Source organism: Convolutriloba macropyga, unplaced genomic scaffold (assembly GCF_964194025.1).
Source record: "Convolutriloba macropyga unplaced genomic scaffold, txConMacr16.3 SCAFFOLD_1126, whole genome shotgun sequence".
NCBI classification, from domain to species: Eukaryota; Metazoa; Xenacoelomorpha; order Acoela; family Convolutidae; genus Convolutriloba; species Convolutriloba macropyga.
The window spans coordinates 1-16,298 of NW_027451658.1; the positions used below are offsets into that span (position 1 = coordinate 1).

Genomic DNA, 16,298 nt, shown 5'->3' on the forward strand with positions numbered 1-16,298 from the left:
GTAAAAATAATAATAATAATAATAATAATAATAATAATAATTAATAGTTGTGATTCCTGCCTAATCGCAGCGGACAGCATTAGGCCTACAGTAGCCTGTTCTCAGCTGCCCTTTTCCTATTATTCCCCACATCTCGAGACTAATCATTTTGTGAGCATGAATGCTCTTTTTTGGTGACCATAGCCACTTTTTTTGCGTCTGAGACTTCCACGTGGTACCATTATTGCAGCCAACATTGGTCAGGCTATGGTCAACCTGAAGCTATGGTTAAGTAAGAGCTCATCCTTACACAGACAGCTTTACGGAGGCAGGAGATTGATCTCTCAATCATTGGCGTGTGAATCACACGTGTTACCTCTCGGCTATCACGCCTCTCGGCTATCTCGGCTATATATACATATATACTTACGGTTATTTGTTGATCTTTTTGATCTCACAAATCCAAATCCCATATTAACAAGTTAATCAGACCTCTCATGTAAATCTCTAAGTTCTTCTGAAAAAAAATCATTTTGTTAATCTCTCATTTGAGGAAATCTTTTATTCTAATTTTATTAAAACTTCTACTCTGCCTGCAACAGTTCATAGCCGAACACATAGATTCTTTCAACCCCAAATTGTGAACAATTACTTGGGTCAAAGGAAGCTCTTGCTACTACTATTAAATTTACGGTAGAGGATGATGGTCTTTTAATAAGTCGACGCCTCTAATAAAGACAAATAGCTGGCAAATATTTGGCAAATAGCTGCTATTTCCGATTGTAATGTTCGCATTTGCGCCTCTGTTCGGGTACACATTTGGGCAGAGTGCCAAATTGGGGGAAACTAAGGAAAATCTTTTTGGTAACTATCTTCAAAAAGGGAAATGATGACACGTTCCATATTAGCTTTTCGGTATAATATCATGACTATTCGAAGTTTCATATCTAAATAAGGTCTTGAATAATTCGTAACAAACTAACCAAATTATAGTTTAAGATTGCTATAACTCTTTCCGCGGAAATCAGTGATATTCCTAGAAGCAGCTATTTGTCAAACAACTGACGAGAGAGAATTTTTTCGCCTCAAATCATAGAAAACTCACGAGGTGATAAACGAAACAGATCCCTGCATAGGTTTTGTAACGAATTTCTGTCCATTCCATTTTACATAATTGTGGTTTTCCCTGAGGTAATTTTGCACCCGCTTTACGGATACTTTCTGCGCATTTTCGTGACTTCCACTAGCTCCGATGTCAATATTTCGTCCTAAGATTCCCGCAGGTAGTGGAATTCCGATTTTAGCTTCTGCTGCTATTGTCCCACTCTCTTTGTTCACTGAGAACGAGTCGTCGTCATTTGAGTCCTGAACACGGCGAAGTGTGAAACGAAATTCATGCGATTTTCGAGCCCGCTTGAGTCTGATCAGAGGCACTTTCAGTGTGGGACGGCCTGGACCAGGGCGATTTCGAGCGCACACCTCGACCGGGGTGGCACCCTTTATTATTTGGAAAGTTTATGGAAACTAGCAATATCATTGAAAGCGCCTCAGAAACATGTTTTTTTTTCAAAGACAATGTTAAACCTTAAAATCGTAATATCTAAACATATAATAATATTTAACCATACAACAATACTATCCGGACTCTAGGCCGTGCTCTGATCAGACCATCCAGACTTTGGATGGAGCTTGGATCACACTATCCGGTCTCTGGGTGGGGGGTCTGATCACACTCTCAAGACCAAAGATAGTTCGCTAATCAGACCGTTCAAAGACTGGACTTGGCCGTGATCGGAATTTCTAAAACGTAGAATCTATTGTTTCGTTGCGCTCTACACCCCTGAGAGCAACCAAAAAATCCTGAGAGCAACCAAACCGGAGCTTGCTTGGGGGACAAAAAAGGGCAAAAAGGTGCGAAGTTCAAAAATACGTTTCCATTTCTAAAAACAAATTATTTCAAAGTGATTATCATCATTAAATAATAACTGAAAGCGCTAATATGTTCTTTAATAACTTCATAGAATGCGACTGAGACCTGTTCTTATCCAGTATATGTCATACTACTACACAAAGAAGGACAAAAACCGACAAAATAAAAAAAGTTCAAGTAAAATTCGCGCCAAAATTGAATGATGCAGTTAAAACCATAAATCTGTCGATAAGAGAATCAAAATTTTCCAATTGCACAATATTTCATAACCATTATTGTTATAATTTAAAATGAAAACAAAAACTCTTTTAAATTTACAACCTTCCTACCATTATTGTTATAATTTAAAAAGAAAACAAAAACCCTTTTAAATTTACAAATATATAATCTCAAACATTTTATGAAATCTCTTAGTAAGAGTAGAAACAACGCCAAGAAACAAACGATTGAAACTAAAACCGTTATGAAGATTAAAATATAGCTCACTGAAAACGCATTCTCACCTGAGACTAGGCTACAAATCGAACGAAAAACGATTTGAAAAATGGCGATGCTCAAAAATCAAAATAAATTTTTGAAAACAAATATTCTCAAAAGCCGTAACAGACATAGGATTCAATTAGATTGCAATACTTCATAAAGCCATTTGCCCCGGTTTTTATTGAGACTAAGTCACAAGACAGCAAAATAAAAACAAACACAGGCAGTAGTCCAAATTTCATAATCAATTTTACGACATCAGTGTTCAAGACACTATAAATTTAGGTTCTTAATTGCACGAACTGTAAATCATCACTTGCTTCTCATACTAACATCAACGCTATTTCCTTATGAAACGACTACGTACACACATCACAAGAGAAACATACCCAAAACTTGAACAGTAAAGAGATATCGAAACTTCTTAATGAAACTAAATGGTCGAAGCCATCAGTAATAATCTTCGAATTAACAAAATTAGTTGAGTCTTCTTATTAGTAGGGGCAATTGCTTGATGAAAAAAATAAAAGCAAAAAAGGGACAGTTGAAAAAAATCTTTTTTTAATCAACAAATGTTAATTTGAAACTCATTAAAACAAAAAGCTATAAACCGAAGTCTTTGAAAAAGTTCAATCATACGTCCTGGTAAAGCGATTGAGACCTATCTTTTTCAAGTATTTGTTATACAACAACAAAAAGAACGACAAACATAGGCAAAGATAAAAAAACACCACTAACTTTTGCGAGAGAACTTCGTCTAAGCCAAAAAGCATAATTTATCCAACAAAACAATTAACATTTCCAGATACACCTTTTTATCAACGCTTGTGCATTGTTCCCAATTATCCTATTTTTCAATTGGGCCTGTCAATAATTCCTTGTCGATGTGATAATTCGACAAGGAAAGAAATGAACTTATAAATTAGTCAATTATGCTCAAAATACAAAAAAAATGGAAAACTCGTAGTATCAAAATCACGAGACCTTCAGTTAATTATAAAACCATTAAACGAAATTCATAACTCATATGAAATGATTTTTCCTATTTTTTACTGGGACTGCGCCTGGAGTTGAGAAAAGTAAGATAAATTATTTGAAAAATTCAAAAATTCACCGACATTTACTCAAAACAAATGAATTCACTGTCATAAGAGACATTAGATAACAACTGAAAACAATTTCTAGGTTTACTTTTACTTCCTAAAAAGTTGGATCTTTGATCTGCGAGACTAAGTTATTGGACTACAAAAAGCATTACAAATGAAAGAAAAACATAAGAAATCCTTAAAATTTTACGAAAACAATTCGTCAGCCATAAGAACCATGAGCTTAACTCTGAAATCATAGGGCCTCCTCTATCATTGGGCTTCTTTTTTGGCAATAAGATTGGTCAATTATTGAGTCCTGGTTTGATTTTCTTGTCAGTAGTTTACATAAAAAACTATAAATGCTGAAGTATTTTTTTAAAAAGAGCATCGCCCCATTAAAATCTAAAACTTTTTTCTTGACCGTAAGGATCCATGATGAGATCAAGGTCAGTCCTGATGTTGCTGCACGGCTAAAGATACACTCATTTGCACAAGTGGTTGCGAAAAAGATCAATCTTTAAGCACAATTTTTCAGTCTATCAAAAAAAATCATGAATTTTGTATTTTTATCGAATTTAAATATGCCAAAAAATCGCATTTTTATAAATCCAGAAGACTCTTAAGACCAACAAGAGTACCATTAGTTCTTTTTGAGCTTACAAAGATGATGAATACAGTTTCAACGTGTCTTCAGCAGATTTGAAGAAAGTTGTCTAAAGAGCGTATTTGCTCCCATTTTTGACCAAAAAAGTCAGAATTATGGACAAATTTAGAATTAATTCTAGTCAAAAATCCAAATCGAACAAATCATCAACCCTACCCCATGTTTAGAGATAAAATAAATTACACTACCGTTAACAATTTCAACATATTTTACCATAAATTTTCGAAAAATTGGAAAAAAAAATACGAAAAATGTTAATTAAAACAAGGTAATATGGTCTGCTATTCACAAAAATTTAATCCTAGGTAACTCCCTTTAAGAAAAGAAAATCAAAAAATCTTTTTAAATCCATATTCTACGCTGGACGGGCTTTCTAATGATACCACTAACAACTCTCTACGATGATTATATCGATCGGCCAAAATTGTCTGAACAAAAAAAAACCTTTTGAGTATATAGTTCCTCCCACACTAAAGTGGGTCGGAACAATAATTTAATAAGGATATAAAAAGTGTTATCAAAACCTCCAGTGACCACCACATCAATATATATAGTTTTAATATGACTTTCGATCAGGAATTATGAAAGGTCTTTGTATTAATCATGAAATTCTTTTTAGGGTAATTTTTTCTTTGGCATCTGGAGTCTCTTGTAAGGTTAGGTGCCCTCAGCAATGAATCGTCTCTAGTTATCAAAAAGTTTGAACAGACCCGAGCTCAAGCTAAAACTGGCTTTTGGTTATTATTCCGCAAGTGTCTCGCAAGAGTTGGACGTTTATCTTGTAAAATCAGTTTAGGAATCAGACGTTTATCTTATAATTCTTGCAGATCTTATAGTCTGACCAGATCTTATGTTAGCTTACAAGATTCGAGCAAGAAACTTGCAATATCTTGCATCAAGGTGCACAATCTTACAAGACTCTTGCAGGATTTGTGCCAAATTTTGCAAGATAGCCACCGGTAATAGACTAAGGAGGTATTTTAAACAGTTCTAACTTTAATGTAGACTTTGTTCAACAGTTGAGTGACTTTATCAGGCTGTGCAAATTTGGGATCCCAGAAGACAGACTTCCACTGCTGAGGAGTGAAATGTTCTGTGCTCACTTGTCTCTCTGTCAGAACTGACTCGATCGCTTTCTCAACTGACAGCTCATCTCCCTTCTCTACGTATCCTAACAAATGAATGTTTGGAATTTAGCCATAAATCCAAAAATTTTGTTCAAAAATGCAAATATTAGCTCTTAGTTATTCATCAACCACCTTTGCTTTAAAAAAATTCTCGCGGGCCTAAGCAGAAGTTTGTATATCAGTTTTATTGGGGATGGCGCTGTCAAAAGAAAGACCCGGTTTGACCTCATAATTGAAAACGTTGTAAAACTACAACTTCCTATTATGTCGTCTATGAAAAGTTTTAATCCTAGAACTTTCATATTATGAAAGTTGTAAATTAACAAATTTTCAGAAAAATCATGAACACGGCTAAAACAAAGCACAAATACTTTGTCTCAAAAAATTAGTAAGAAAAAAATTGGAAAAGTTTCTTTTCAGTTATACCGTATTTATGGAAAAGTTGTAGTCATAGAACGTCATAATAAATTTTTTTTTCGCTACCTGAGAATTAGAGATCAAAATTTCCAGATGTTTCACAAAATTGCTATTCCACAAGAAACTGAAGTCTGTGCCTCAAGTCACCTTTTTGCATTCTTTTTATGGAATAGTCATAGTCATAAAACTTCATAAAGCAAAAACTAATGTAAGTGCTTCTTAACAGCCAAAAATATTGTAATGCGTAACCTGATAACGTTTTTTAGTGCCGATCAAACGAGTCACACTTGATGTCTGCAAAATGAAATAAAAAAACGTTCTTTTTCTGTATTTTTTTACACTGTTTAAAAATTGTTATCACCGGTAAAGTACGCATAAAACTTTCTATTTAGGCCAGAGAGAAAAACTGTTTTGTGGCAGACAATTTGGACCACAATTTGTGAATTTAAGCTGTGTAATGGCCACAGTAGCACTGTTGTTCTGATATAGAACGCTTTTAAGGATTATAAAATTATTAAAAAAGACCATTTACGACTTTCGCCAAGCATATATTGATTCAACAAAAAAAACGTTATTTTATCCTCACTTAAAAGATAATATCAACTTTTCTGTCTCATTTAGACGTATGATCCATTTGGACTTACTGCCTTTGAGTAGTTTCCATGATATTTGAACTAATTTTGTAATTCAATGCGACTGGAGTCAGTGAAAAGTAATTTCTCGAGAGAAAAATCGTATTAAACATTATATAGACCAAGATGAAAGTTTCTAAAGGCTATATTATCACAGTTGTGGTTGTCCACTAAGCTATACACACTTGGTTTAGACAATATAAGTTCGAAAACCAACTGTTGAATATTTTTTTTAGAAGCCGGTGTTTCAAATACTTTATCATGGGTAAATTGCATATCAAATTTTCTGTTTAGGCAAGAGAAAAAAATGATTTCCAGCCAAAAATTTTCTGTCGTCAGTTTTTGAGTTTTAGCTGTGTGATTATCTCAGTAGAAGTGCCACTCTGCTATAGATTTTTTTTTGAAAAAGTCGGAAGGATAACAAAAGAGATCATTTACGATTTTTGCCAAGTTTACAATTAATCAACAAAGAACGTTATTTTATCACTGCGGAAAACGTATTATTAATTTTTCAGACTCTCACGTGCATATCCAAGCTGAACGCCCTGTTTTGAACTACTGCTTGAAGTACTTGAACCCTTTTTATAATTTAATGTGACTGGAGTCAGTGAAAATCTTATTTCAAGAAAGAAAAATCGTATTAAACATTACATAGAATAAGAAGGAAGTCTCTGAATGCTATATTATCACATTTTTGTTTGTCCACTAAGCTATACACACTTGGTTTAGACAATATAGGTTCGAAAATCAACTGTTGAATAGTTTTCTTAGAAGCCGGTGTTTCAAATACGTTAACATTGGTAAATTGCATGTCAAATTTACTGTTTAGGCAAGAGAAAAAAATGATTTCCAGCCAAAAAATTTCTGTCGTCAGTTTTTGAGTTTGAGCTCTGTGATAACTTCAGTAGGAGTGTCGGTCTGCTATAGAAAAGATTTTAAAAGAGTCGGAAGGATAACAAAAGAGATCATTTACGAATTTCGCCAAGTACATATTTAGTCAACAAAGAACGTTATTTTATCCTTGCGCAAAACGTAATATCAATTTTACGGCCTCCTTTACGTGTATGTTAAAGCTGAAAACTTTATTGTGAATTAGTGTTTGACGTATTTCAACTCTTTTTATATTTCAATGTGACTGGACTCAGTGAAAACCTTATTTCAAGAGAGAAAACTCGTATTAAACATTATATAGACCAAGATGAAAGTCTCTGAATGCTATATTATTACATTTTTGGTTGTCCACTAAGCTATACACACTTGATTTAGGCAATTTGAATTCGATAATCAACTATTGAATAATTTTTTAGAAGCTGGTGTTTCAAATACGTTATCATGGATAAATTGCATATCAAATTTTCTGTTTAGGCAAGAGAATAAGAATGATTTCAAGTCAACAATTTTCTGTCCTCAGTTTTTGAGTTTTAGCTGTGTGATTGTCTCAGTAGGAGCGCCGTTCTGCTGTAGACAAATTTTCGAAAAATTCGGAAGGCTAACAAAAGAGATCATTTACGATTTTTGCCAAATACACAATTAATCAACAAAGAACGTCATTTTATCCTTGCGCAAAACGTATTATTAATTTTTCAGCCTCTCTTACATGCATATCCAAGCTGACCGCCCTATTTTGAACTACTGCTTGAATTATTTGAACCCTTTTTATAATTCAATGCGACTGGAGTCAGTGAAAATCTTAATTCAAGAGAGAAAATTCGTATTATACATTTTAAAGACCAATCAATAAAAAAATTTAGTTTTTAACTTTTAAAATTTGTCAATTCTTGTGCACATGAAAATCATTGTCATCTTTTACCAAAAGAGCGCAATAAGAGTGAACAAATAAGTTCTTATTACATATGGAAATGTTTTAAAGTTTAATTTGTTTCAAAACTGAAAAATCTATGTCAGGTCCATTTTTTTGCGCAATTCTGATGTCTTACAAATTTCTGGCCCTAATATTGCCTATAAATTGTGCTATTTAGGCGTCAGCGGAGTAAATGAAGCTAATTGAACTAACATTTTTAGGCAATTCACCATTTTTTGTCTTTTCAATTATTTCTTGTTCATGTTGTTTCCAATCGAAAAACAAAAAACACCCTGGCTTCTATGGCAAGGTGGGAATTTTTTCTAACTTCTTATTACAGATTTCTGGTCTCCAGTAGCTAGCAATTGAACTTATGCTGCTTCCACAGTTACTTCGGAATTTTAGTGCCTCTAGAGCCCCAGATTTTAGTGGTTTTCCAAGAGTTTGCGAAAGACATGGGTGTATCAGGAACCCAAAAAGTGGGATATGGCGCAAATGTTTGATCGTTTCCTCATAGCTACCGTACCAAATTGAACTATCAAGTGCGCGTTGTTGTGAACAATCAACGATCAACATTCAACAACAATCAACAATCAGTAATCAATAATCAACAATAATCAACAATCAACAACAATCAACAATCAATAATCAACAATTAGCAATCAACAATCAACAACAATCAACCATCAACAGTAATCAACGATCAACATTCAACAACAATCAATAATCAATAATCAATAATCAACAATCAACAACAATCAACATTCAACAATCAACGATCAACAATCAATAATCAACAACAACCAACAATCAACAACCAATAATCAACAATCAATAATCAAAAATCAACGATCAACAATCAACAATCAGTAATCAACAATCAAAAATCAGTAACCAACAATCAACAATAAACAATCAACAATTAGCCATCAACAACAATCAACAATCAATAATCAACAATCAACCATCAACAACAATCAACAATCAACGATCAGCAATCAACAACAATCAACATTCAGCAATCAATAATCAACAACAATCAATAATCAATAATCAACAATCAACGATCAACAATCAACAACAGTCAACAATCAACAACAATCAACAATCAACCATCAACAATCAACAACAATCAACAATCAATAGTCAACAGTCAACCATCAACAAAAATCAACCATCAATAACAATCAACCATCAGCAATCAATAATCAACGATCAACAACAATCAGCAATCAATAATCAACGATCAACAACAATCGGCAATCAATAATCAAAAACAATCAACCATCAACAACAGTCAACAATCAATCGACGATAGGTGACATAACGTCATTATTCGGTGTTAAAGTTAAAGTTCCCATAAGTTTGAAATCAGTCCCGCCTTGACAAGAATTGAGAGCTATCTAATGAAGAGCACTTCCCTGAAACAATGTTGTCCGTCAGACGATTCCCTAGCTTCTGTTTGCTGGTTAGCAACTAATTCTTGGTAATCAATCAAGACGCTATCGCGGACGAATATCTTGAGATGTCTCAGTTTTCTACTCTTTGAAGCGGTTTATTCTACTCTCGTGAATTCAGTTCAAGTAGGTAATGTGGTATCATATTTTCAAATTTCCGCCCTCGGAACTGGAAAGTCGTGTTCTGCTAGGGAAATTCTGGTTTGTCAGCTCCCTTAAATGTGGAAGAGGATGTAAAAGTCAATGCCCTACGTATTAAGTCATTGAAAATTGGAGAGCAGAGAGTGGTGCTTTTGTTCAGACGGGTTAAGAAAAGACGGGTGACGCCTTTTCTCACTCTTTTTAGCAAAAGTTTTTTGCGTGATTAGATTTTGATATCAAGTGACTTACCTCACTCAATAACATGTTTTTTGCACTTTAAAACTTAATTTGAATTTGTTTAAGGTCAAAGGAACTTATACGTAGTAAAGGTCATGAATAAAAGTGTTCTGCGGTATGAATTTTAACATGATTTATTAATTTATTGTTGAATGTTTTTAATAGTCGCACAGCGATAGCTGGGGCTATTATTGGCCCTTTCTTGTTTTTTTTATTTCGTCGTCATGATTTTTGTTACGACCATATGACGTCACAGTCACTTTTTGTTCATTCGTTCATGCAATTTCTACTGAATTGCGTGCGTGACGTCATTTTTCGCTCTTAGTGGATTGAGTTTTTTGTTCATTCGCGTTATTAAATTTTTGGTCACACTTGACTTACCTCACTCTGAAAAATGGCTTCCTCACTTTGAAATTGACTTTAATTTACTTTAATTCAAAGAGATAAGGTCAAATGGGTGTAGTTACTCTAAATGAAGTTTATTTGAGAGCAGCTAATAGAGGCAGCAATAAATTTTCAATCAAAATACTGAATTTTAATCAAAATATTACATATCAGCCTTCAATGAACAGACGAATTTTTTTGGTCTGTCTTTTTTACTGTTTTTTTGAGACTGCAGATCTACGAAGCTATTGCGGCTATGTTCTGGCAATCTGCCAGCTATGTTTTAACTAACTTTTTGAGCGCCGTCGATTTTTTCCAATTTAGATCTGTCTCTGTTTCTATCTTTATTATTCGGCACGCAGGTCTGTTCTTTCGCAGCTATTCCGGCAATCTGCCGGCCATGTTAAGCGAAATAAAACTGCAGAAAGATAAACATTAAGTAAACAAAAGTAATTGCGGGTAATGGCCATGCCTCAGCGGCCCGTGGGACTTGATATGAATCTATCACAACTGAACATGGGATCAGCGTACCCTGAAAATTTTTTTAAATTTAGTTTAGATGCTCTTGGTATCACATAATGACTCTTTTCATATTCTCTATTTTCAATTCCACTCTGATTTTTACTGTTTTCTCGAATTTTTGGATCGGATTTTTTTCTAAGTGGTTTTCCCAATCCATTCACAGCTCATTCTAGAACTAGTTTTTTGTTTGAATTATATTTTCATTTCTCGCTAGTGGTTTTTTGGTTCATAAGCGGCATTTTGACATTGATTTTCTGTTTTTTCATATTTTTTATCTGATTTTTAATAAATGGTTTTCTTAATTCACTCATAGTCCATTTTAGGTCTAGTTTTTCTGTTTAGTCAATAAAAATTCTTTGACTTGTACGTCAGGACTTGTCCTGCTATGTTTTTTTACTTTGTCGAAAAAATGTTTCGCTTTACCTCATTTTGCCTTTTTTCAACATTTTGCGTGATATCCTTTTGACTTCTCTAGTATAGTTTCCCTCTTCTCTCATTCTGCTAAAAGTGATTTTGAACATCAGTTGCTCAGCAAAGCAATTCAAAATGAACAGAGTCAGTATAAAAAATTGAAGTCAGAAGTAGAAACGGGATAAACCCATAAAGCCCAATTTTAGAGCAAATACATTGGAGTTTGACGAAAAAAAATCAGAATTGAGCGATTCAAGAGAGAAAATAGATTAGGAAAAAGACCACAATAATGCCAGTAGAAGCTGTTTTGGACTTTGTACCGTGGCTTTCTTATTGCAAGATCAGAACTGAATCCGAACTCCTAGCTAAATGAGTTGATACTAAACTAAAATGCGCTCATTGTACTCATTATTTTTAGCGTAGGAACTAACAATTTGGTGTGCAAATTACATAGATACTTCTTGTTGAGCCTCTTAATTCGTTATTTAAATCAGTTAGTAAAAGTGTGAAAATTACTGATTGTGCAGTGTTGTAGAGATAACCGAGTTCTCGTTCACTTTCAGAGCAGTTGATTTTTTATTTCTTTTGTTATAACGATGACACGAGGTAGTGTGCGGCTAAAGTTGAATTTTAATTGATTTCAAAACTATATTTCGAAAAATTTGGAACCTCATTGGCATATTTGAGAGGGTCTAACGTTTAGAAAAGTGTGTTGCAAGAAACCTTGTCGAGAAATTTATGTTTTAGCAGATTTGTGAAGTTAGTTTTATCGGTTTTGTCGGTTTTTATAGATCCGTGCTCAATAGTAAACTTTTTTAATAACCGCCCTCATCTTCTCAGCCGGCTATTATAGCGCTGCTTTTTTTTACATTTCAAAGATTTTGAATTGTATTGGGGCGCTGTCTTTTTTTAAGATCTGTTCACACATTTTCATGATTTTTGAAGTCAAATTGGAGTAGTGATTTTCTGTTTTTTTCTTATTTTTTTGATCTGATTTTGTTTTAAAAACGGTTTTCTCAATCACTTCATCACTTTGAAATTGACTTTTTTTACTTTAATTAAAAGCGATAAGGTCAAATGAGTATGTGTCACTCTAAATGAAGGCTATTTGAGAGCAGCTAATTTAGGCGGCAAAATATTACATATCAAGCGAATTTTTTTCATCTGTCTTTTTCTCTGTTTTATGAGACAGCAGATCTACAATGCTATTGCGGCTACTTTCTGGCAATCTGCCGGCTATATTTCGTTTTTGCTATAATTTACTTCTCTCGCTAGTGGTTTTTTTGTTCTCGCTAGCGGCATTTTGACATTGATTTTCTATTTTTTTTTTTAATTTTTTAATCTAAGTTTTTAGAAATCGTTTTCCCAATTCACTCGTATTCCGTTCTAGGTCTAGTTTTTTGTTTAGTCAATGAAAATTTTTTGAATTGTGCGTCAGTAGTCATTCTACTTTTTAAAATTTGCTTTACCTTTTGATCACGTTTTTCGTTTTACATAAGTCACGAAAAGGTATTATATTTATATTAAATTTCTATAATACAATCATAGTAATATATGGTAATTTTAAGAACGCTTGCATGTTTAATGTTTAGATTGTGTTTTAAAAAATGATATAATTTATCTCAGTTTTTTTTTCGATATTTTTCAGCTATTTTGCGTATTTTAACCTAATTTTAACAGTTTTGGGTATTTTTTGTTTGATTGCATTAATTGGGAACTAATTGGGGGAGGTTTTTTGCGTGATCTAAAATTCCCTCTGATTCACAATTTCTAGCTGCTGAATTCAACTGACGGCAATTTGATTCTAAAAGTCAAAGATTAGTGCCCCGAAATTGATGTCATTTTCTCATTTTATATTTTAAATATAAATGGTTGTATTTATTAACCTCTAATGAGGTCACTTAAAGAATATTTATGATCAGTCTCAAGTGGGCTCGAATCCGCTTCTGATGAAACTTTTCAGACCAAATTGACCTCTGACCAGAGCATTTTCGGACCATAGTCCAGACTGTAGTGCGCTCGAACTTTTGTCCAGACCCTGTAAGTTCGGACTGGCAACAAACGGGTGTGCGCTCAATTGGGTCTGATTATAAAGCAATATGATTTGGGTCTTCACCTCAATCTGGATAAGAAACTCGCAAAATGGCCAATTTCAGTTTTAGGTGGTTACCCGGTTTTCAATGTTTCTTTGTTATTTAGAATGCGTTTGGTTGTGATGGTCCCTCAATAAACTCTTCAAGTGCAACCGGAACTTTTGGAGGATCAATGTCTCCTCAAATGCGAGGGCTTTCTGCATTACCCCAACTCTCGCAACAGCTGCAGGGCTCCCCGGGTAATCGGACAAGCGTATTCGCATGCTCAGGAAGCGTGATAACGGGTGAAGGAGGCGCAAGTCAATTCTCATCTCAACAACAGAGTCAACAAAGTGAAGTGGCATCCCTCGGCGTTTCATCATCGGCTGCTGCCGCATCGGGTCTCCCTCCACCCGGGTCTTCTTCTGTGAACAGATCATTGTACAATCAACACATGGCTTCGAACAGCTGGACGTCCAGTTGTCGGGGTGGTTTCACCAGTCCCTCTCAGATGTCCCCAATTAGCAATCTGGCACTGCAACAACAAGCTGCCCCGAAGAGAAGGTAACAATCAATCTGCTCATGAAAAGGAAGATGTAAGCTGAGCGGTTCTCTTTGCTCTTTGAGGCTTCGAAGAGGAGTATTGGTTTTCTTGAGGTTTCTTTAATAGCTGCGAAGTGATTGCTGAGGCCGCTATTGGCCTTTTCGAGTTTTTTTACGACTCAAAGTGTAGTATTGGTTTTACTTAAAGTTTTTATGAATCGAGGCTTTATGGTTTTCTATTTTTTTTGCTACTCGAAGAGGCTTCATGGTTTTCAATGCTTTAAGACGCAAAGAGGCTTTAAGGGTTTCTGTGTTTTTAAAACTCGAAGAGGCTTTTTGGTTTTCTGTTTTTAAGACTCGGAGATGTTTTATGGTTTTCTCAGCCGGCTATTAGAGCGCTCCTATTTTTGAAGATTCAAAAGAATTTTTATTGGGGCGCTGACTTTTTTTAAGAACTGTTAACATATTTTTTTGATTTTTGAAAGTGAAAAAATATATCTAAACAGTTAGTCTTGGTTTCCGATCTATGATTGTTATTTTTTCTAGTTCCCAGTTCTAACAGTTATGAGATGACCGGATTTATTAATAGCCGTTAGGCAATAGTGGCTAGTATTGGGGACATCGCGTTTTTACAATTCAAAGGATTTGAATTCTATTGGGGCGCTGTATTTTTTTAAGATCTGTTCGCAAACTTTCATGATAATTGAAGTCAAACTGGAGCAGTGCTTTTAGTCACGCCGAAATTGCCTCGCCTGTCGTTGAGGAGGAATTCTTCCGACATTATTCGGTTTTTTTCGTCGTCAAGATTTTTATTAGCAACTTATGATGTCAAAACCATTTCATATCTGCCTTTTGTTCATTCCTTCATGCAATTTTAACTAAAATATGTGCGTGATGTAATTTTTCACTCTTAGTGAAGCTAATTTTTTGTTCATTTGCGTCATTAAGTTTTCGGTCGAACGTGACTTAACTCACTCTCAAAAATGACTTCCTCACTACGCTACCAAGTTTGAAATGGGGCCACCCACCACGGATCGAAGTGGGACCACCCATCCCCGGGTATCAGGGCATTTTTTTGCTTTTCAACATTGGTCTCTTTTTTTATATCTTATGTTTTAAAATAAATTAATCTCAAAACTGTTCAGGCGAATTAAATGCTTTAACATTTTGTTTAGAAACCAGATGGATGTGTTCGACGAACAATCCATTGCAATCTTCGGTGATTCACATGCCACACGAATACCTATGCCTGAGTCAGTACTTATCATCGGAAGAGGTGGCGAATATGTTTCTATTTTGAAAGACTATAAGGAACAGTTGAGAAACTTTGACATCCTCGTCATTATGACAGGAGGTTATGACATTTCCTCCAAAACATCTTTCGAGCCTCCCAAATGCAATATTACACAGGCAATGGATCACATTAAAGAATGTTTTGCATACGCTGAGCAGCACAACAGATTGATGCTCACAGCCGACGTGTTGACTTGTCTCAGCAATTGGCGATGTTCGGATTATTTGAATGGAAGAATGGAGAAGCGAATGAAAAAACACCATAACAAATACGCCAAAGGCATGAACTTAAAACCAGAAGACTATGATAAAAGCGGTGTTCACCTGGAACGTTACGATCGGGTGACAAACATCTTGATGGAAAAAATTCAAGGCATCTCTCAACTACTTTTTAATTATTCAGCTTGATGCTTTCTCTTTGTCTTTTAATATTTGAGTTTAATTTTGATTTATTGCTGCTGCTTTTGTTGTTAATTTTGCAGTTTGATTTAATTTCCTTGTGCGTTTTCATAAAAAGTAATTATCAGTATGGTCAAGGACTTGTTCAAATGCTTTGAGATTCTACGTAGGAGTGTCATAGTCGTCGTAGGTTCTGATGAAGTGCTCATTGTTGATCTAGCTGGTCTGGGAAAAAAGAACTTAATACATTGTCAAATTTTGAGCTCAAAATTTTTTCTTATGCAGTTTTATAAAAGGCATCTTTCAGTATAGTCAGGGGCTTATTCAAGTGATCTTAACACTTAGCGGCGTTCTCTGATACTGGGGAATGAGCGCAGCCAGTTGTTATTGTTTTGAATCATCAGTGAGCCGATTGTCTGGCTGTAAATTTGTTGATTCATCAATAAGCCGATTGTGTTGCTTGGAGATGATTTCAATTCAGGCTTTTAGGAGTGGCTTGGACTGCTATTTTCAAATTTAAGTGTACTCCCTAAGCTGATTGTGTGGTTTAGAGACTATCTTGTTGATTCAAAAAAAAGGCAGCCGATTGTGTGGCTATTATTTTTGATTCATTAGTTAGCCGATTGTGTGGCTGTAATTTTTATGATTCATCAATAAGCCGATTGTGTGGTTGGAGATGATTTCTATTCAGGCTTTTAGCAGTGCCTTGGACTGCTATTTT

At 34.7% G+C, this 16,298-nt stretch overlaps 1 protein-coding gene across 1 annotated transcript in view; it reads right to left on the bottom strand.

Annotated features, from left to right (window-relative positions):
• Positions 1 to 1,084: 1,084 nt before the first annotated feature.
• The window catches only part of LOC142356880 (uncharacterized), a gene marked incomplete at both ends in the record, with an annotated part of 59,185 nt that continues 43,971 nt past the window's right edge, over positions 1,085 to 16,298 (bottom strand). The window contains 2 exons of the mRNA XM_075408646.1: positions 1,085 to 1,344; positions 5,137 to 5,312. Of these exons, the coding sequence (XP_075264761.1) occupies positions 1,085 to 1,344; positions 5,137 to 5,312 (436 nt within the window). The remainder of the gene's footprint in view (positions 1,345 to 5,136; positions 5,313 to 16,298) is intronic.